At 46.7% G+C, this 22,404-nt stretch overlaps 1 protein-coding gene across 3 annotated transcripts in view; it reads right to left on the minus strand.

The window, feature by feature from the left end:
* Nucleotides 1-2,844: 2,844 nt before the first annotated feature.
* The window catches only part of MYH10 (myosin heavy chain 10), a 109,531-nt gene continuing 89,971 nt past the window's right edge, over nt 2,845-22,404 (minus strand). For all 3 annotated transcript variants that reach the window (XM_056866626.1, XM_056866619.1, XM_056866634.1), the window contains 14 exons: nt 21,976-22,182; nt 21,538-21,642; nt 19,577-19,729; nt 18,939-19,187; nt 18,327-18,539; nt 17,324-17,536; nt 14,016-14,177; nt 13,069-13,197; nt 12,270-12,358; nt 11,998-12,121; nt 11,692-11,900; nt 9,914-10,022; nt 8,461-8,633; nt 2,845-3,007 (listed from right to left, as the gene is read on the minus strand). In XM_056866626.1, the coding sequence (XP_056722604.1) occupies nt 2,863-3,007; nt 8,461-8,633; nt 9,914-10,022; nt 11,692-11,900; nt 11,998-12,121; nt 12,270-12,358; nt 13,069-13,197; nt 14,016-14,177; nt 17,324-17,536; nt 18,327-18,539; nt 18,939-19,187; nt 19,577-19,729; nt 21,538-21,642; nt 21,976-22,182 (2,280 nt within the window). In that variant the 3' untranslated portion in view covers nt 2,845-2,862. The remainder of the gene's footprint in view (nt 3,008-8,460; nt 8,634-9,913; nt 10,023-11,691; nt 11,901-11,997; nt 12,122-12,269; nt 12,359-13,068; nt 13,198-14,015; nt 14,178-17,323; nt 17,537-18,326; nt 18,540-18,938; nt 19,188-19,576; nt 19,730-21,537; nt 21,643-21,975; nt 22,183-22,404) is intronic.

A 22,404-nucleotide genomic window follows, 5' to 3' on the forward strand; every position in this document is an offset into this window, starting at 1 on the left:
CAGCCCTTATTGTGAAGGAATAGTAGGTAGTTGGTATTGTAGAAACAACTTAAAACTTAAGTTCTCCAGTCCCTCTGGAACATACTGGGGATGTCCCCCTGCTTCTACAGGTTCACTTAGTCCTTGCAGAACTATGATACTATTGACCATAATAAAAGCCTGTTTTCTTTTTTTGCCATCAAGTCACAGTTTACAGCGATCCCATAGGGTTTTCATGACAAGAGACAAACATTGCCTGCCTCTATGTAGCAACCCTAGTCTTCCTTGGTGACTTCCCATCTAAGTGCTAACCAGGGCTGACCCTGCTTAGCTTCAGAGATCTGATAAAATTGGGCTATTTGGGTTAGGGCAGTATATACCATTGGCCATAATAAAATCTTCCAGTAAAGGGGGGAGGGGAAATGAATACTGAAGTCTCAAACTGACTCAACATTGCTAATTTGATGGACTTCGACTAGTCATACACACTCAGCCTAGCTTACCTCAAAGGGTTGCTGTGAGAATAAAATAGTGAAGGCGGGATATAAATGAAGTAAAATATTTCAGGGATTTGGGGATCTGTATGGCCAACCCCTCATCAGATAGGGTCTACAGAGGGGAGAATCAAGTGAGATCAAAAGGAAATGATGTTAAGCTCCAACTTGTCAACAGTCACAGCTGAAACTGTTTCGCCTTAGAAAAAGCCTTTTCAGAATATCCCCTTGCAAAGGTGGTCTTGCCAACCTTCTAGACTGATGTTTGGCTTCCAAATTCAGTATTTTTCTGATCTTTGTGGGTAATGACAGGGAGATGAGACTTGAAAAAATAGCCTAATAAAATAACAACGCATTCCTGAGCCTGAAGGGCAGGAGGCCAGGAAGGCGCTGCGCTGGCGTCCGGTCCTCTATGCTACTTATGATGGTGATAGTGGCCCAAATGCCAGTGGAAAGACCCAAACGCCAGTTGCCAGGCACTGCCATGGCTGTGTCACCCCAGGACACTGATGGGACCTTCCACTGGTGTCCCATCAGTGTACAAACCCGTGCCAGCGTTCTGGAAGGTGTTCCCGTGGCATTCTGGTACCAGGCTGGGGGAGGAGCCGCCTTTAGGCGGCCTCCAAAGCCCTTTTGGGTCAGGAACGCCCCTTTTTTATTTTCGCAAGATACGCCACCTTTTTGGTGTATCTCCTGTGCAACCCTATGAAGGCTTGCACTGATTTTTTATGCCGCGGGGAGGTTTCGGGGGGGGGGAGAACTTTCTTTGGAGGTAGCGCAGCCGTGCTGCCTCCTATGGCCGGCGCAGACAGCTGTAACTTGTGTAGCCTGTCTTACACATTTGGGCAGGACAGTATTAAAGTAATCCAAACACAAGGCAATGTAGTGGCAGTAACAGGCATAATCCTGAAGCTTTCAGTCTCTGATTGCTAGCTGAGTTTAGGCAAGAAGACAATTTTAAGAACAAAGGCACAAGCATTAATGAGTCTCTAGAATGAATAAATTTATTGTCTTACAAAAATCATTGTCTAGAAATATGGAAATACAAAGAAACAAGGTATTTGCAGTCAGATGCCTGGTGGTCAACAGCCAGTAATGATTAAGAAATACCCAAATGCACAAAACAAAAGCTTTGCAACAGGTTAAAGCTTTTAACCAAAGAAAAATAATATTCTTTCAAGCATGTTGCAAGAGATCAAGATTTCATAGTTGACACTGATTCCTTATCACTGAATATCAATAATACCACTTGGACTAGAAGTTGTGTAACATGATATGAAGAACAAAAAAAATTAATACATTAAATCACTGTTATAGGCAAATTATATATGTTAACATTGTCTTAGTACTGTAGTGTCTAAGGCACTTTCTGTAAATGTCAATCCTCAGCTACAAAACAAGAGGATACTAGCTAGGTGTAAGTTAACACTGTCCAAATGAAAGCTGAAAAAGGGAGAAAGGGGTTGTTCCACTGGCATGTTCCTTTACAGGTAGTGTCCAAATGCTAGCCTCTGGCAGATTCACTGGTGGGCACTCAAACAGCTTGTGAGGTCCTCAACTTTAGTCCAGTGACACTCCTGACCCCAGGAGGAAAGTCTGGCAGCTAAGCAGTTGCTGGAGGAGACGGGGCAATCTATTTCCCATGCTAAGGCATTCAAATTTGCATTTAAGCACTCTGAATAAATAGGTAGCAGTTTACCTGGCCCCTCTCGGCTAGGGCGCAGTACTGACCAAGATGGGAGGGCAGAAAGACACAGTATTGCCTGCAGTGGGCAAGTGTGCATTAAGTAGCATATTCTCTTAAGATAAACAGCTGGTTAGCAGCATGTGCCAATCTCAGCTCCAGGTTTCCCTCTTAAACCCCACAGGCCTTTTCACAGTTGATGTATTGGTTTTAAACCTGTCATAAAATGAAAGCCGAGAGGTTAGCTCCCACAGATGAACAGGACTGAGAAACCAAAAAAAGAAAAGAAAAAGAGGGGTGTTACTGTACAACAAATTGAGCACGGACACAAGGAGCCAGCTGCCAGAAACCTCTGCTCAGGAATGGCATAACGTGGATAGAGGAAGCACCCTAGCACCTGGGGGCCTTAGAAAATGGCTTTACAATGGATACCTGGAAACAAGAGCACTGAACAGAGACATTTAAATACATATAAAAAAGCAGTGGTACCTATATCCAAAGCAGGTTACAACAGGGCAAAGCCAGGCAGCAATATGCTACGGGTGGCCCGCAGTGTGTGACCGGGTAGTGTGACAGTTCCGCCTAAGGCAAGCCTGGGGGCCACAAGGCAATTCGGTGGCCAATGAGGTCCTTCTCTTCCAGTTCGCACGGAAGGAAAATCACACAGGTAAGGGTGCTTGCTGCTGTCCAACGGGCAGGGCTCTCTTACTCTGTCGAGGCAGCCTGCGGCTCGTTGATATCGCCGCCCTTGCTTTCCGCATCGTCGTCCGAAAGCTCCAGGGAAGCCCCTTCGATGTGCAGTTGGCGCCGCCCGGATCGGCTGGAGGAAAAGGTGATTGGTCCGCCCCTCCTGTAAGAGCACGAAAGGAATGACTACTGAAGTACATCCCTACCATCGGCGATTCTAGAAGCCAGATTCAAGAGGTTATCAAGATTAGAATGGGCGTGTCCCTGTTAAGTCGGGTGAAGTCGAGTCTATTGAGCACGTTTTCTTCAGATGGCTCTTTTTATGAGGAAGCAAGACTTAGGCTAATTTCCCCTCTTCCCAAATCTAACAAAGGACAGCTCTGAGGAAGGGAGGTTGAGGAATCTCCTATGGGAAGGGTCAGCCCATATGATGAAAAAACAGAGTTTCACTTACCTGTAACTGTTGTTCATCTGATGGAACTTCTATGCAGTAACACATTGGGACTGCGCAGGCCAGCCACGGATAAGATTTGTTAGCTTCTAGCAAATTCTAAAGAGAGTGCTCCCCCTCCCTTTGGGGCATGCAATCTCCCCGGACTTTGGTCACATGTCCCAAAGGGGAGGGGGCACTCTTCCCTCCAGTTCTCCAACCAGCCACCACGGAACCATACCAGGACTAGCCTAACGGTCCCACAGCGGGGAAGGAGGGAGGGAATGTGTTACTGCATAGAAGTGCCATCAGATTAACAACAGTTACAGGTAAGTGAAACTCGGTTTTTCATCTGAATGGCTTCTATGCAGTCCCACATTGGGAGAGTAGAGAGCTTGCTTATCAGGACGGTGGGTGTGGGACAATCACCGGAATAAGGAGTGCAGCACGGCACGTCCCACAGCTGCTTCTCTCGCTGAATCCACATCCACAGCGTAGTGTTTCATGAACGTCGAGGGAGTGGACCAGGTGGCAGCTCTGCAGATGTCCCGAAGATCTATCTTTGATGAGAAGGCTGCGGAAGCCGCATATGCCCTAGTAGAGTGCGCTTTAATCATGGGAGGACATTCTTGACGAGCAAGCTCATAAGACAGTTTGATGGTAGACGTGATCCACCTTGAGAGAGTTTGCGGGGAGGCACAATGACCTACTCTATGTCCTCCAAAGCAAACAAACAGGTTGTCATCTTTGCGAAAAACTTGAGACCTTTTGATGTAAAAGAGAAGGGCTCTTCTGACGTCTAGGGAATGTAAAGCTCTCTCCGCCTCCGAGGAAGGATTGGGGAAGAAAACAGGGAGGACAATGTCCTGGGCAAGGTGGAAGGCTGAGACTACCTTGGGCAAAAAGGAAATCTGAGGCCTAAGCACCACTCTATCTGCATGAAACTTAGTGTAGGGAGGTGAGTGAGATAGTGCTGATAGGTCACTGACCCTTCTTGCCAACGTAATTGCCACCAAAAAGGCAGCTTTAAACGACAGCAATGACAATTGGCACGTAGCCATTGGTTTGAAAGGAGGCTTCATGAGTTGCGATAGAACCAAGGAGAGGCTCCACTGAGGAACAGGAGGAGTAACCGTGGGGCATAAATTAATGAGACCTCTCAAAAAAAATTTGGAAAGGGGATGGGAAAAAACTGAGGAGTCAATATTAGGGTGAAAAGCTGAAATTGCGGCTAAATAAATTTTAATAGAAGAATTTGATAAACCACTATCCTTGAGTGACAGCAAAAACTCAAACACCACCAACAGGGGGCAGGAAACAGGAGAGACATTTCTAGCCTCAGCCCAAACTGAAAAACGACTCCATTTCGTATCGTAAGAACGTCTGGTGGATCCTTTCAAGGCATGTAATAAAACCTTGGCTACTCTGTCAGACCACTGACTGTGGGATGTACCCTCCAAGCTGCAAGTTGTAGGTCTGGAGGGGAGTGAGAGGGATCTTTCGGGAGAAGGATGTAGTTCCGCTGCGCAAGCAACATTAGCACTGCAAACAACCTCCAGGGCCAGAATGGAGCAATCACAATAGCATCTGTGTTGTCTACACTCAGTTTGGCTATGGTTTTGTGAAGGAGAGGGAATGGGGGAAAGAGATAAAAGAGAGCTCCTTCCCAAGTCATCTGAAAGGCATCCCCCAGAGAGCCCAGTCCGGCTCCTGTCCTTGAGCAAAACCTGCGACAGTGTTGAGGTGAGTCGCAAAAAGATCCACTTGTGGATGTCCCCATAGACAGAAAATCCGATGGAGAGAAGTGTCAGATAAGGTGAGATCGTGTCTCTGGTTGGGAAGACGGTTCAGCGCGTCCGCTAGTGTTTGTCACCCCTGCAATGTGAATTGCTACTAGGGTAGCCCGGTGAGCTATGGCCCATTCCCAGATCTCGCTGGCTTCCCTGGAGAGCGAAACGGACCCTGTGCTGCCCTGTTTGTTTACATAATACTGGGCAGTGGATCTGGATGTGATGTCCGTCCAGGTGCCCTGTGAACGAAGACAGAGTGAGACGGATGGCACGAAGCTCTAAAAGATTTATATGCAACCGGGATTCTAGATGCGACCATGTACCCCTTGACGTAAGATTATCACAATGGGCCCCCACCCTGAGAGGGAGGCATCTGAAAAGAGGTGTTTGTCAGGGGAAGGACGAAGGAACGGGACTCCCGAAAAGATATTGGCATCGTCTAGCCACCATTGCAGGGAGGCAATGACGTATCTGGGGACAGACAATTGCTTAAATTGGGAGTCCACATTTACTCTGAATGCCCTTAGAAACCAATTTTGAATTGGGCGCATGCGGAGTCTTGCAAATTCAACCACAGCCGTGGTGGAGGCCGTAAGGCCTAACAATTGTTGGGCATGATAGGCTGTTTGGAGGCACTTTCTCGTGAACCTGGACACCATTTTCTGAATGGCACGGCCTCTGTCAACCAGAAGGAATGCCTTAGCCTGGACTGCGTCCAAGCAAGCCCCTATGAAGGTCTGAACTTGCGCCGGATCCAATCTGGATTTGCTGAAATTAACCACAAGTCCTAAAGTATTAAGGACTGTGAGAGTTAGGTCAACTTGAGTAGCCAATTGGGATTGGGAGGTACCCACCAGCAGCCAGTCATCTAGATAAGGGAATATTACACATCCCTTGAGTGCCAGATGAGCTATTACCACGGCAAGGCACTTCGTGAATGTTCTGGGGGCCTTGGACAATCCAAAGGGCAACACATTGTATTGGTAGTATCTACCCCCACATTCGAACCTCAAATACTGGCGACACTCTTCATGAATGGCAATGTGAAAGTAGGCATCGCGGAGGTCTAGTACCACGAAGAACATGTGTCTATTCAAGAGAGGAAGGACCTCTGAAATTGATAGCATTCGAAATTTCCTAACCATGCGGATTAGCTCCTCCGCGTATAACCGAGTGTCCCCCGTGGGGAAACCCGGTTTAGAGTCATCCACAGTGTCCTCTGGCGAGAGGGCTGAAGCACGAGACTCCTCATTCTCATCAGGAGAGTATGAATCATATTCAGATGGATCAATGTCCCTTGTTACAGAAGGAGATAGCGCTTGCCTTAGTCGACTGGTGACTTCTTTGGCATCAGGATACCGCGACGGCGCATGCCGACGTAGGCGGGGGCTCCGCAACGGTGAGCGGAAGCGAGTCCGTCGACGGCGGTGATCCATCGACGAACCAGAATACACAGGAGTGGGGTATCGGCGTCGAGAAACCTCTCGGCTCCGACGAGAGGGAGACCGGCTCCTAGAGGAATGGTGGCGTCTCTGCCCCGCTGGGCTGGAACGGAGAGGACAACAACCATCTCGGCTCCGGCGGCTGTCTCGGCTCTGGCAGCCGTCTCAGCTCCGGCGGCCGTCTCAGCTCCGGCGGCCGTCTCGGCTCCGACGGCTCAACCGGCTCCGACGTGTGCGTTGCCTCAAGGATGACCTACTCTGGAGAACGTTGGGAGTCCTGCTGAATGCCCACCGGAACAGCTAGTTGCTCTGTACCGAGCTGAAGGGCTGCAAGATCTGCCCGAGGCGCTGACTCAGGAGGCCATGGGGACTTTTCAAGCACCTGAGGGAAGTCTTTATACAGATGCAGGAGATGCTGCTTAAACCCATCAGGGTCATCCTGACTACTGCTCGGCCGCACCGGTACAATAGCCAGGGAGCGATGAGGAGAGTCCTCTAAGGAAATGGGCTGATTAGCCACTTCGGCGAGTCTCGCCGCTGCGGATCGACGTCGAGGAGAGGTCGATGGTGATTGGTGTCGAGAAGACGCCACTGCGGATCGACGTCGAGGAGAGGTCGACGGTGATCGGTGTCGAGAAGACGCCACTGCAGATCGACATCGAGGAGAGGTCGATGGTGATCGGTGTCGAGAAGACTTGGGAGATCTCGATGGCGACGGGTGCCGAGGTGATTTTGTGCGGGAAGTTTGGCGTGAAAAACCCTGGCCGCGGCCATCTTGGGACGACGGGGCAATGGACTTCGACGGGGCGGCCATCTTGGGTAATGAACTTTGCTGGGCTAAGTATCACCGATGAAGGCTTTTTGGAGGGACCCCCCCGTTTGGATTTCTTCGACGGGGGACCCTGATCTGAATGAGTCTTACCCGCAGAAGTACTCCGTTCAGCCGATTGACCTCTTGGACGAAGAAATGCCTTGTAGAGATGAGACAGCAGACGAGGTGCAGTTCTTGAATAATGGAATTTTCTTGGATTCCATGGCTAGAGCACTAGCTAACACGTTCTCTCTCCGTGGCGGCAGAAAGAGAACTGGAGGGAAGAGTGCCCCCTCCCCCTTGGGACATGTGACCGAGGGGCGGGGAGATTGCATGCCCCAAGGGGAGGGGGAGCATTCTCTTTAGAATTTGCTAGAAGCTAACAAATCTTATCCGTGGCTGGCCTGCGCAGTCCCAATGTGGGACTGCATAGAAGCCATTCAGATGAACAAGTAGCTAAATTCTGTGCTACAATATACAACATTTGTCAGACAAAGCGGGGGTTTGGCAATCTAACCTAAAATGGAAAATGTTATATTAATCTGAGGTTTTCATCTTATTTATTTATTTAAGAATTATATATTCCATCATTTTAGATACTGTATCTTTTAATTCTACCTTGTAATTGATATGAGTATTTTAATGGCTTTGCCATATTAATAAATCTGAATCTACTGAAGTACACAGCCCCTTCGCTCAACAGAATTAAACTATCAAGAGATGCTGATGAAATCCAGCTTATCTACAAGCACCATTAACACAAGTTTAGCGCTCTCTGATCACTGAAGTGATGTCATGACATGGCTGAGCTATGAATGGGGCAGAACAGTTATCAGTGATGGACGTAAATCGACACCACTGCCTGGCCCATACGTGGAGACAGCTCTGGGCACTTAGCTCCTACAGCAATGGGCATCTATGTGGAATGAGCTGACAGTCCACTTTCAGGCACCAAGCACAACACTATGAGCTAGTGATCATATGGTTACACTATTCTGTTTAGTTAACAATATCACTAGGAATGTGGGGGGAGAGAAGACATCTAGATATATGATAGCAAAATGAGCCCCTCCTAACCGTTGTCTCCTGAAGCACCAGCGGGGCATGCCAACGTTACCATCCCTTTCTTCAGACGATACTCACCTTAGCCTGTTTTTCAGAGTGCTGACCTCCCTGCTAAGACCCTCGTTGGCTTCAGTGGCATCATCTAGCTCACGCTGCAGCTTACGGCGTGAGGCATTTGCACGTGTCGCTTCCTCCTCTGCCTCTTCCAGTTGGCGCTTAAGCTGTTTCATCCTAGTGTTGGCCTTCTCCATCTGTGGACCATCACCAGATGCAGCAAGGAGACACCAGACAAGATTAAGTCCCCACCCCCACTCTCACACAAAACTGAACTTAACAGACCACTGACATAATCCTCCATGTGACCCAACAATCTTTTGGCCTGCAGTCCACAGAATTGTTTGCTGGTTTGTTCACTTTCGCATGATAGCCATTTGTTGTCTACACTGGATGCGTGAACAAGATCCCCTGCTCATTCCTGTCTGAGAGACTAGGCCCAGTGGGGCAAGAAGGAGGGGAACAGCAGTTCTGGATTAAATGTCTTGTGCCATGTCTTCATCTCCCTTTTATTAGGACTGAAAATCAATTTCATTATTTAGAAGAGAAGAAGAAGCAGCTCTCCTTCCCTGGAGGTTTTTAAGAAGAGGTTAGATGGCCATCTGTCAGCAATGCTGATTCTGTGACCTTAGGCAGATGATGAGTGGGAGGGCATCTTGGCCATCTTCTGGTCACCAGGGGTGTGTGGGGAGGAGGTAGTTGTGAATTTCCTGCATTGTGCAGGGGGTTGGACTTGATGGCCCTGGTGGTTCCTTACAACCCTATGACTCTATGATTCTAAGAAGAGTTGGTTTTTATATGCCATGACTTTCTCTACCACTTAAGGAAGAATCAACCCAGTTTACAATCACCTGCCCTTCCCCACAAAAGACAACCTGTGAGGTAGGTGGGGCTAAGAGAGCTCTAAGGGAGCTGTGACTAGCCCAAGGTCAGCCAGCTGGCTTTATGTGTAGGAGTGGGGAAACCAACCCAGTTCACCAGATTCGCGTCCGTCGCTCATGATCAAACCCAGTTCTCCAGAATAGAGTCCACCTCTCCAAACCACCACTCTTAACCACTACACCATGCTGTCTCTCCACACTTTAGTGGAAACCAGACAACACGTCGGTGAAACACTAGAAGGGGAAACAATTATATAGTCCCGAGCCAAGAAGCGGACAGGAGGAACTACACATAGCATATCTGACATTCTCCAGTCAATATATTACACTGCCTTTCTTGAACTGCCAAACAACTGTACGTTGTGCACACTGTCAGGGCAGAGGAACAGCTGCTTGGGCAGGCTAGGTACCTGGTTGTCACAGGTTCTCAGGGCTTAAAAGAATGTGGCTCATAGCAACACAACAGCTTCATGGCAAGCACATGACGGACACAGAATCATCTGGTAAGATTATATGAACAAATTATTAGGAAAGATGAAGTGGAGAAGCCCCAAGTCTGGATTAGCGACAACAGTGGCTGACTGCACGGTTCTCACCTGTTCTTTGTACTGGTCTGCATGTCGGCGCTCATCCTCCACCTGCATGAATACCTCTTTCAGTTTCTTCTCTGTACGACGTACTAGCTTGTTGGCAGCTGCCCTCTCCCTGTGGAAATTTACGATAGCAGAATAACTCATCGCAATATCAGAAAGGTGGAAGACCTCATATAAGAGTGCACCTGAGCCAGATTGTGTACTGATTCTAGCTAAGTGAGGATGCAGGGGTATAAACTATGGTGGCAAAATTATGCTGTAAGAAAAACAGTCTCATTATGAGACTGAAGCATGTGCTAACCCTGTGGTTCCCAAGGTGGGCGGTGGGATTACCTAGGGGGGCACTAAGAGGCAAGGGGGCAGCAGGGGGCGCTAGAGGTGGGCCCCTTCAACTGTGTTGTTGGATAAAGTAGGGCAGTGGTCGGCAAAATGTGGCTCCCGAGCCGCATGCAGCTCTTTGGCCGGTTGATTGCGGCTCTCGAGGAGGAGGCAGCGGCAGTGCGCTGCGGCTCCTCCCTGCAGGTGGAGGCGGCAAGCGGCCGGCGAGTGGGCGGCTGTCGCCTCGCCTCTGCTCCCCCCTGGCTCGCGGCCCTCCGCCAGGGGCGGAGGTGCGGGGTCGTGGCCCGGGCAGGCCGGGCCGGCTGGCTGGAGGAAGGGCTGGGGAAGCACGCCCCCTGGAGCCGGAGGGCGGGGAGTCGGCTGCGGCAGAGGTAGGTGCGGGGCAGGGACGCGGGGAAGAGTGGGCCGGGGGCGCTGCCTTCTGCCCCGCCCTCCGCTTCAGAGTCTCCCTCGCCACGGCCGGGCTGGCACTTAACACACACACACACACAGATGCACATTTCCCCCCAACCAAATTCTCAAAACTCTGCAGGGGGGCTTAATTTTGAGTTTGGAGGACGAGCATGGGGGAAGATGTGCATCTACGGAGCGGCAAAGCCAAGGCAAAACCTCCTGTGCACTCAGTGAATAATTTTGGGGCTAAAACTTGTCAAAGTGTTGCGGGGTGTGGCAACGGAAACGATCCATGAACACATAAAGGTGCCTTCTACTGAATCGGAAGTCAGTATTGTCTACTCAGACTGGCAGGATCTCAGGCTGAGGTCTTTCGCATCACCTACTTGCCTAATCCTTTTAACTGGGGATGCCGGGGATTGAACCTGGGACCTTCTGCATGCCAAGCAGATGCTCTACTGCTGAGCCACGGCCCCTCCCCTAAAAGGTCAGTGTTCTATGTTGAACATATAAACAGTGTACCTACCTATATAGTTTAAGTTTAAGAAATTTGGCTCTCAAAAGAAATCTCAATCATTGTACTGTTGATATTTGGCTCTGTTGACTAATGAGTTTGCCGACCACTGGGGTAGGGGGTGCTGGGGTTGAGTTTGTGGAACCAAGGGGGTGATCGCCCGAAAAGGTTGGGGACCACTGTGCTAACCCAAACGGTAGTATCCAGGATAATTCAATGATGGGGTGCCCTTAGTGAGTCTACAGGAAAAATCACACACCAAACTGCAGTGTGGCACCTGAATATCTAAGAAATAATTAATCTCACAAGCAGAAATGGAGACGACCTGCAGATCACTCCAAACCCCACAACGAATCATCATTCCTTGGATTCAAAGCTCCTTGCTGGAAGATCATCTAATCTTGTTAACAGACACCAGAAGAAGAGATTCTACACAACCTGTGCTGATCCCCCAGTGGCTAGGAAGCCGATTTCCCAACCCTGACTGAAGAATCAGCCTCCTGAATGCAACTTTTTGCCTGGGAGTCTGGCTTACTTTGCCTCCTGCTCCAGCTGTTCTTCTAGCTGCCCAGTCTTCGCTTCCAGTGCTGAAATGGTCGCTTTGAACTTGGACTTTACAGAGCCCTCCATCTCCTGCAGCTTGGCTTTCAGGTCTTTGTTGTGCCGTTCCAGTTGCTGACGGGCATTTTCACTCTTCTGGGCAGCGCTCCGTTCTGCGGCCAACTCAGAGTTTAGTGTGTCAACCTTTGGGAGGGCAAGTACAGTTTATTAGATACGTCCTCTAGGCTGCAGGGGTGAGAGGGAAATTGCCAAAGTAATGCTTTTTGTAGCAGCGGGTTACCTGAAGTGTCGTTTTGCGGAAACGGTCGTTGAGCAGCTCCATGTTGCTCTGCTCCTCCTCCAGTTCTTCCTCCAGCTGTGCAATTCGGGCCTCCAGGCGGCGCTTCTCATCAAGGAGGGCAGATCTACAGAGAGACACACATTCAAGAACCGCTACACACTTACAACAAGGAAACCTTTCAGTAATCACGATCTACCATTAACACGCAATTGTGTGCATTTACAGCACGCAGACACCTGAGCATAGTGAAAAGCCCATCCAAGACAACTTACTTTCCAGAGGCACTGTTGGCAATTTCGTCAGCCAGTTCATCCCTCTCCTGCTCCGCATGGCGTCTGGCTCTCTCGGAAGCAGCAAGCTCCTAAAAAGACATTTCATTCGCACAAGCAAGCAAGGCCACTTTCAGATGCTTGACGGGGCTACCATATCATGGCAGATATTTGTTAAAAATATTTGTAACCTGCCTGAACCCCCACCCACCCACCCAAGAAAAGTCCAAGGCCGGCTCACACAGGAAAAAGGCATTAAAAATAAAGCAGATTCTATCAGATGCACAAATCACACCGCACAAAAATATAAGTAGCAGGAAATTAATCAGCCAAATTTCACAGCAGCAGGTTTTAAAAACAACAACAACAACCAGCATTAGAAAAAATAAGGCAACTAAGACAAGGGACAAAAAGAAGAAAAAAACACTAATAACTTAACCAAAGGCTAACAAAAATGTATTTGCCTGGCATCTTAATGACAGTAAAGATTATGCAAGCAAGTTTCTCAGGGAGGCTACCCCAAAATCATGAGGCCGCCAAAAAAAAGGCCCTTTTCCACAGTCTCCACCCACCTGAACTGAATTAGAACAGGGGCATCTGGAACAAGGCCTCAGAAAATGACCTCAAAGAACCCCATCCAGAACAGGCAAGCCACTATGTAGGTTTGAAAGTCGTCATCATCTCTGATTCTGTTTCATCTGGATTCACTTCCTTGGCACAGGTACATCACAAATTTCTATAACCCCTAGTTTGAACATACACACACCCCAAAAAAATCCCGCCCCATGTCCCCAAAACAGACCTCTTGTAGTTGAAGAATTTCTGCTTCCAGGCTCTTGAGCTTTTTCTCATTCTCTTTCGACTGAGCAAAGATTTCATCTCTGGATGCCCGCGCCTCTTCTAGCTCACGTTGATAGTCTTTCATCTGCGCCTGGAATTTGAAGTCATGCTTAGTCTGACTGATGGGATTTGAGAACTCTGCAAACCGGTCACACTGCCAGAGTCTACTCTGGCACAACCCAAACACCAGTTTCCACAAGAATCTACCTCCACGTCACAAAATATTCACGCCTTGGGTCTGTTTTTCCCCTGTACTTGTTAACCGATTTGGTTCCTCCCTTTTACTTAGAGCAGTTCCTCAGTGGAACAGGCTTCCTTGGGAGGTGGTAAGCTCTCCTTCCCTGGAGGTTTTTAAGAAGAGGCTAGATGGCCAGCTGTCAGCAGTGCTGATTCTATGACCTTAGGCAGATCATGAAAGGGAGGGCATCTTGGCCATCTTCTGGGCATGGAGTAGGGATCACTGGGTGTGTGCGGGGGAGATAGTTGTCAATTTCCTGCATTGTGGAGGGGGTTGGACTAGAAGACCCTGGTGGTCCCTTCCAACTCTATGATTCTATGATTTAAGAAGGCACAGAGTGGTAAGCTGCAGTATTGCAGTCCAAGCTCTGCTCACAACCTGAGTTCAATCCCGACGGAAGTCGGATTCAGGTAGCCGGCTCAAGGTTGACTCAACCTTCCATCCTTCCGAGGTCGGTAAAATGAGTACCCAGCTTGCTGGGGGTAAAGGGAAGATGACTGGGGAAGGCACTGGCAAACCACCCCGCAAACAAAGTCTGCCTAGGAAACGTCGGGATGTGACCCGGTGCTTGCACAGGGGACCTTTACCTTTACCTTTTTTAATTAATAAATGAGATGGGTTTTCATGCCTGTTCCAATACCCATGTTGATTTGCACAGCAGCTCTACACACCTGCAGTTTACGGAGCTGCTTGATGGCTTCGTCGCGAGCTTTGTTGGCAGCCTCTATCTGAACTTCTAGGTCTTTCAGATCTGCCTCCATTTTCTTCTTGGATGCCACAGCCACAGCCCGCTGCTTCCTTTCATCTTCCAGTTCTGCTTCAAGCTCCCGGACCTATAGAGAGTTAAAAGTAGAAAAACACATTCAGCATAGGATCCCAAAATGAACCCGATAATTGAAGCTGCCTATAACAGAGGATGAGTTCTGGGCTTAATTTTTTTGGTTATTATTATTCTATGATTCTATTTAATGGAACAGAAACACACCATTATATGTTCCATTGTCCTTAGAACTCACTCTTATGGGCTAAAAATCAGCAAGGTTTTCAACAGTTGTGATTTTACGTGCAGTTTTTCAACCTTCATCCTTAGCTTCTATGGATAAACCCCTATTGCACCTTATTAAGTAGTTCTTGGCCAAGAAGTCAACCATAATAACTACCATCACAGGCTGAAATGAAACGGTTGTTCCTGATCAACTCCTCCCAGAATTAAGACAATAAGGCCTTGTCTCATCTCCATTAATTCTTCAAAGCAAAATGAAAAGCAATTTATGATCAACTAGGCAAGAAAACCAGGAAAGAGTCGGTAATAACTTAATAATGTGTATTGCCACAGGACCAAATTAAAAATGGAGCCCAGGAATTTGGTATATAATCTACACTTGTGCACTCAACCAGAGATCCTGCACATTCACATGGGTGGCATTTTGTAGCCCTCTTTTTAAAATTTATGTTATTTATAGTCCACCTTTCTTGCTGAATCTCAAGGTGGATTATGTATTTTAATCAGTGTAACCAATAGGATAAGGAGACATCTAAAAATAAGGTAATAGGACTAGGATTGCAGTAATGTAAAACAAGGCATCAGTATTAAACTTGACATGTTAAACAGTGCAAGAAATGGCACTGTGTAAATAGAAATATAATGCTTTAAAAGCAAGACAAAGCCATATAGCATAATGCAGCCCTGTTTCCTTTCTAAATCTGTCCTCCTGAACAGTTCAGTTTTATGCAGTTTGCAGAAAGCCAAAATGGTGGGAGCTTTCTTGACTTCCTCGGGCCGGCCATTTCATAGAGTGGGGGGGGGGCTGCTACAGAGAATGCACGTGTCCTGAGCAGCTGCTGATCTTGCCCATTTGCAGGATGGTACCTCTAGAAGGCCCTGTTCATATGATCAAAGTTGTCATGGCAGGGCACGGGAGGAGAAGCGGTCCTGCAGATTTGAGGGTACAAGGCCATGAAGGGCGTTGTGCGAGCTGGCCAGTACCTTGAATTGAATCTAGTGACTATTGAATGGCCAATGGAGTGACTGTAGAATGGGTGTAAACATGCACACACTGCCTAGTTCCTTACAATAACTGGGCTGTGGCATTTTGCACTAACTAGAGTTTGAGTTTTAGGAGCCCCGTGGCGCAGAGTGTTAAGCTGCAGTACTGCAGTCAAAAGCTCTGCTTACGACCTGAGTTCGATCCTGACGGAAGTCGGTTTCAGGTAGCCGGCTCAAGGTCGACTCAGCCTTCCATCCTTCCGAGGTCGGTCAAATGAGTACCCAGCTTGCTGGGGGTAAAGGGAAGATGACTGGGGAAGGCACTGGCAAACCACCCCGCAAACAAAGTCTGCCTAGAAAACGTCGGGATGTGACGTCTCCCCATGGGTCAGGAATGACCCGGTGCTTGCACAGGGGACCTTTATCTTACCTTAGAGTTTGAGTTGATTTCAAGGAGAGACTTATATAGAGTGCACTACAGCAGTCTAGTCTCGGCGTTTACTGTGGCATGGGTCCAGGTGGCCAGATCAGCCAAGTCAAGATAGGAGGCCATCTTCCAGATTAAACTAAGTTGGAAGAAAGCATTTTTTTTTTTGCGGCTGCATTAATTTGCTTCTCCAGTAGTATTGCTGGGTCCAGTATAACCCCAAGGCTCTTCACGGAGGCAGCAAAGGTCAGCTAGACCCCATCAAAAGTGAGAAGAACGACATGCTTGAAGATCTCCGGCTTCCCAACAGGCATTACCTCTGTCTTGTCAGGGTTCAGTTACAGTTTGTTAATTTTCAGACATTTAACCACAACATTCAGGCAGTGGCTCAAGACCTCTCCTGATTCACCAGGAGATTTAGATACAGAGATATAAATCTGGGTGTCATCAACATATTGGCGACACCCAATCCCCCAACTGCAAATGGTTTCTCCTAAGGGCTTTTCACCAAGATGGAATACCATGGGGGATAACGCTGCATCCTGTGGCACCCCACAGGAAAATTCCACGCTGATCTCCAATGACACTCCTTTGAGTCTGGTCTGTAAGCAACAATTTAAACCAACCCAAAGCACATCCCCAGGTACCTACTTCTGCCTCCAAATGATTCAACAAGATCCTGTGGTCTACTGTATCAAAGGTAGTAGACAAATCCAGTAGAACTAACAAAGAGGAAGGGCCTTTGTCTGCATTCAGATCAATTAGAGCTACCAACGCCATCTCTGTCTCACAGCCCAGCCTGAAGCCAGACTGAAAGAAGGCCTGGAGCTGTTCCGCCCAAGGCTCTTTCAATCCATTTGCCCAGAAAAGGCAGATTAGACACAGGGTGACAATCGGCCGCATCACTTTTCTGTAGGGGTGGATTTTAAAGTAGTAGGAGCAGTTTTACAAGACTGCCTCTTGTGAGTGGCTGAGGGAAGGTGCCCTGAGTCAGTGATTGATTTATGATGGAAATCGATGTCTCGTTTATGTGGTCTTTGCATGATTCCCTCAACCAGGATGGACAAGGATCCAGAGACATAAGCGGTAGACTTTACAGATCCCAGGATCCTGTCAACATCTGTTAAACCCACAATCCCTCCTTCCTTCCAGCGGCTTGTAGCTATGCACCTCTGTATGTTAATTCCACCACTGGAAGGGAAGCAGTCTGTCCAAATATCCTGGTCCTACTTGTACTGCGTTCTCCAAGTTCTAAACATGTTTAAAATTGTTCAACGCACACTCCATTTGCAAATAATTGCTCTAACCACGTTTAAAAACAATTGTGGAGAACAGGATATAAATGAACAGCAATGAAATTTGGAGGCTGTCCGTTTGAAGGAATAGTCAAGCAGAACGTATTTATGAAAAGTTAAAATCTATTTAATGTCACAACAGTTTTATTTTGGCTGCAGGGGGATGAGAAATCTTGTGATTTGGGCAAATATTACACCTTTCAGTAACTTAAAAATGTAGTTACAAGACTTTCAACTTGAACAGCTAGCAAAGTTGTTCACAGCTTTTACCTGTTTTACCAACAACCTCTTTTTCTCCTCATTCTGCTCGTCTCTGGCCTGGAGGTCTCTCTCAAACTGGGCTTTCATAGCTTGCATGTTCACTTCTAGACGCAGTTTTGCATCTTCAGTGGCCTGCAGTTCATCCTCCAGTTCCTCCAGCTGGGTTCTCATCTCTTCTACTTGCTGCTCCAAGGTGCGCTTGGATTTTTCCAGCTCGTGAACCTACAAGTAAAGGAGGCATGCCGCATTTTCAGCTTACCCTGGTAAGGGCAACAGAACGGGTGCAAAAAAAAAGTGCAACTCTCATCCTAAATTAAAGTGTGCCATCGCATATACACCAAGTTACCATATGTGCCAGTCCATTTCTATGCATTTGCACATCAGTTGCATGCTTTCGTCCCTTGTAAATAGGCCAGTACACACAGATGTACTAAAAGTAACAGAGCACTATTTAAAAAGTTTACACCGATTTTTTTAAAACCAGTAACCCATGTTGCATCTATTTCAGCTCTTAGAGTTCATCTCTCCTGAAAAATGCAACAGCTGATGAGTAGTGTTCATCTATCTAGTCCAATTTTTATCTTGGCCTTCCCTCAGGGAGCTCAAGGCAGATAACATGGTCTCCCTTCCCCATTTTTTCTTCATAATCGCATTGGACATCCAGTGAGTATCATGACAGGTGGGGATTTGAACTCAGGTCTCTCAGATCCTACTCCAATATACATTATATACACTATACTGTATATAAAGCTCTCCTGAACATAAAATACGCTTAAGACCACAGTGAACAAACTATTTAGATTATTTCTAGAACTACAAACATTTGCGTTTTAAGGAGTTTACAAAACATACAATTACTGACGTATACAGAATCACAGGTATCAGTTCCTGGCATAAGACAGTTGTCAAACATCCAAAGTTCAGTACAATATATTTTTAAAAAATGATATGCACATTGAAGCCCTTGTCCAACTCTACTATATGGTTAACAATTGACCAGTACAGCACTCACATTTTTGCCCACATCGTCTTTGGAACTCATTAAGTCCTCCATGTCTGCTCGGAGTTGCTTGTTCTGCCTCTCAAACTCCTCCTTGGCTTCCAAAGCTTCTTCAAGGCCTCGGGCCAGAGACAGAGCCTTGGTCTCTTTTTCTCGCGCATCGGCCTCTGCACGGTCTCTTTCCTCTGCATAACGAGCAGATACGTTCTTCTCTTCTGCTAACATCTGAGCATTGTAATATGTGGATAGTTGGAAAAGATTAAATATAAAATTTTTTAAACTCAATACGTGTGCTAGCATCTAAACTCTTTGTTGTGAATCAACCACACAGATTCCACAATTGGGGGAGGGTCACCTCTCAGACATGAGGTACATCTATCATCTCCCCAATATCTTGCTTCTGATCCTAGCTATCACAAGAAAGTATTAAAACCCACCTACCATACCTTCCACCCAAGACTATGGTTGAACAGCTACAGAAGTACTTGTTCCAAGTTTTAGTCACCACAAGTACCAAGTATAGCAGGTATATGGCTTACACAGGTTTTTTTTTAACAGCCTATACAAAAGACACCACAACAAGATTAGCTCACCATACAATCAAGGGAAAAATTAGTGACATACCTGATCAAACTTCTTTTGTTTTTTCTCCAAGTTGGAAACAATCTGACGCTGATGATCAAGGTCTACCATCAAGTCATCAAGTTCCTGCTGAAGACGGTTCTTTGTCTTCTCCAACTTATCATAAGCCATTGCTTTCTCTTCTAGGCGCTGGCTCAGAATTTCCATATCCTTAAGAAGCTTTTTCTTACTTTCTTCCAATCCTTCAATGGTCCCTAAGTCGTCATCAACCTTCTTCTTGGAGTCAGCCAACTGGGTGTAATTTTGGAAGATAAAAACAGTTCGACATTTATGAAAGCTCATACCCTGCCAGAAAATATTTTTGTTAGTCTTTAAGGTGCTACTGGACTCTTGCTCTTTTCTACTAATGAGAACTAGGATCACATTAATTTCAGACTTCACATTTGTCGGGAGATTCCCCAGAACAAGGCAGCTTCTTCAATGGCTAAGCTAAGTAAATAAAATGGTGTGACCCAATATGATGCAAAACAAACAAAAAATCTCTAAGTTCATAGCTGCTTACCTTGTTGGGAAAAAGAGTGAAGTAAGATGGGGGGGGATCACATTAACACCTGGGGCAAACCTAGCTAGGGATGAAGTGCTGCTGCATAGAGTGCTCACCGTGAATATGCATATCTCACCTGAGACTGCAGAGCTATCACTTGCTTCTCCAAATTTTTCCGGGCTTCTTCCTCTTCTTCCTGCTGCTCCTGCAGATTGTTCTTCTCTTCTTCCAGCTGCCTAATCCTGCTGCTCAGGTTCAATTTCTGCCGGGTCTCCTCTTGCAAGAGCTCCTGTTGTGGGAATGAAACGTACTCATATTTATTGCTGTCCTGGCAGTTTCGACTTAGCCTCACATGGCTGTTTTCGAATACTTAATAATATACGTATCTTTATTTGCCGAGATATGGAAACAACATTTATCCTGCATGATCTAAAAGCATTAATTCATTGTAGTATAATTTGATGAGATGCAACATTCCAGATTGTAAAGCAGTTCATTAAAAGCAGGTACCAAAACTGGAAAGGTCATCCACAAAATGATGAAATATCCAAACAACTTATTACAACCAAGCAGGATGAGATTCACATTGTCTTTCTAATGGCAGCAATCACCCAAAAGATAAAAGGGCAACTGAAGATCTGCCAGAGCTCGTCATGCTTTGTTAGCACATTACAGCAGAAGCTAGGTACTGTTAGCTGTCGCTACATTAGAAGGCATATTTTTTTTTGAAAAGTTTAAGCGCCCTTCAGAATAGTGTAGAGGAGATGAGACAATTTTTTTCCTAAGTTTGAGCAAACCATTGCCAACAAAGATGTGAATCATTTTGTACAGGGGCACACAATTAAAAAGCCTCATCCTTTCCATCCTCATACCAACTCTATGAGATAGCTTATCTTTACTCCTTTTTTTTGGGTAACAAAGATGGTGAAAGGCAGTTGCTGCACGGTCTCTCTCATGAACATTAGTAGCACTAGTTATACACTGTGGCTCAGAGCCAAACTACATGTTACGGCAGCCACAGGTTCAACCCATGGCTGCCAACACCATTTTAGAGGAAAATTTAGCCATCTGCACTGTGGCAGTACCAGGCAATCTTACCTTCCACGCCTCTTCAAGTGCCAAAAAAGCTATGGGCAGCTTTTTCAGCATCTGAAAATGCACCGGGGAGGGGGGGAACAGCTCAAATGGCTAATTTCCCCTCTAAAATGGCATCAGCAGCCACAGTTTGGGCATGCAGCCACTGTAATATGTAGCTTGGCTGGCAGGCCTTTGAATTGCTTGGTACTTTCAGACAATGCTTGGTACTTTCAGGCAGGCATTTACAGCATCACCAGCGTAACAGTGATTTGTTTGGCATTAAAGCAGCGGTAATGGTTAGCGTGAAGAGAAGAAGAAATGTGACATAAGGGGAACTATTTTACTACCTGGAAGTCTAGTGGGGGAATGTGCAATTCTACTGTAAGCAGCCCAGAAGCCATGCACAGGTGCTGCAGAGTTGGAAGGGGACTCACAGGCCATCAATGCAAGAGATCCAAAGCTACAATAGTCAAGGGAGGGGCTGTGGCTCAGTGGTAGAGCATCTGCTTGGCATGCAGAAGGTCTCAGGTTCAATCCCTGGCATCTCCAGTTAAAGGGACTAGGCAAGCAGGTAATGTGAAAGACCTCTGCCTGAGACCCTGGAGAGCCACTGTCGGTCTGAGTAGACAATACTGACTTGAATGGAGCACGGGTCTGATTCAGTATAAGGCAGATAAAGGTCCCCTGTGCAAGCACACAGATCAACCTACATCTACCCCTTTTGTAATCTAAGCCTATTAGATTCAGTCTTGCTTTCTGGAGCAGCAGAGAACACCTCCGCCTGCTTCCATGTGACAAACCCTTAAGATGAAAGTGCAATAACATCGACCCCGTTTTCTCTTCCCTGGCTAAACGTACCCAAGTTCCTTCAACCTTTCCTCACGGGACTTATTTTCTAGGCCCTATTTCCATTGTCCTCTACTTAACTGGTTCCAGTTCAGCACTACAGCAGTTCTACGCAGAAAAGAAACAAGCAGTACTAAAAACTCACTTGTATTCTAAAACTGCAGACATACATACCTGTGTATCCTGCAGCTGAGACTCCAAACTGGCAGCATCTTTGGCAAACTTAATGCCTTTTTTCTCTGCCTCTTCCAGGAGACTTGAGACATTGTCCAGCTCGTTCTGCAAAGCAAGGAACCTAGATGTAATATAGTAGCTTACTTGCTGGGGGAGTAAAAAAGGCTATTTAGAGTCATGCGCATAGACAGCTAGCTGGTCACAAATAAAAAAATAGTATTGTGACCAACACTACTATTAGAACTTTCCGGTTTCAAAGAACTTTGCCAGATAGAGACAAGTGCTGTGAAGCATGTACCTGGGATCAGCGCGATACTATCCTTACAAATGGCTGCATATACATTGCTGCTGTAATTAAACAGGAGGCTGGCTCATGTTCCCCCAAACTCCAGCCAGTTCATTAGATTATGCCACACAACAACAAACCCAAATCCTTACCTGCAGCTTGTTTCCTTTTTCGGCCAGCTCTGCCCTCAGCCTCTCCCCTTCTGTCACTTTGGTCTGCAGCTCCTGTACCAGGCCATCTAGCTTCTTCCTCTTGTGTTCAGACTCTGATCTCACCTGCTGCAGCACTTTCACCTCACAGGCCAACTCTTTGTTGTCAGTCTCCAAACACTGCTTGTTCTTTTCAAGATTTGATTTAAACTAGAAGAAACAAAACAAAGTGCTGTAAGTCACAGTCCTTCATCTTCAAACTAGTGTTGAGCCAAACCGATGCAACATTTTCTGTTATATTCAAGCAGAAATTCAGCATTTTCCCATTAACACATAATATGTCTCATGTCCTGGCTTTAATTCACAAAAACATGCATTCCAAAGGAATTCATTTTTCCACATAGAGGCCAAATACTTATGCTGTGATATAGT

The sequence above is a fragment of the Euleptes europaea genome, chromosome 1, assembly GCF_029931775.1.
Source record: "Euleptes europaea isolate rEulEur1 chromosome 1, rEulEur1.hap1, whole genome shotgun sequence".
NCBI classification, from domain to species: domain Eukaryota; kingdom Metazoa; phylum Chordata; class Lepidosauria; order Squamata; family Sphaerodactylidae; genus Euleptes; species Euleptes europaea.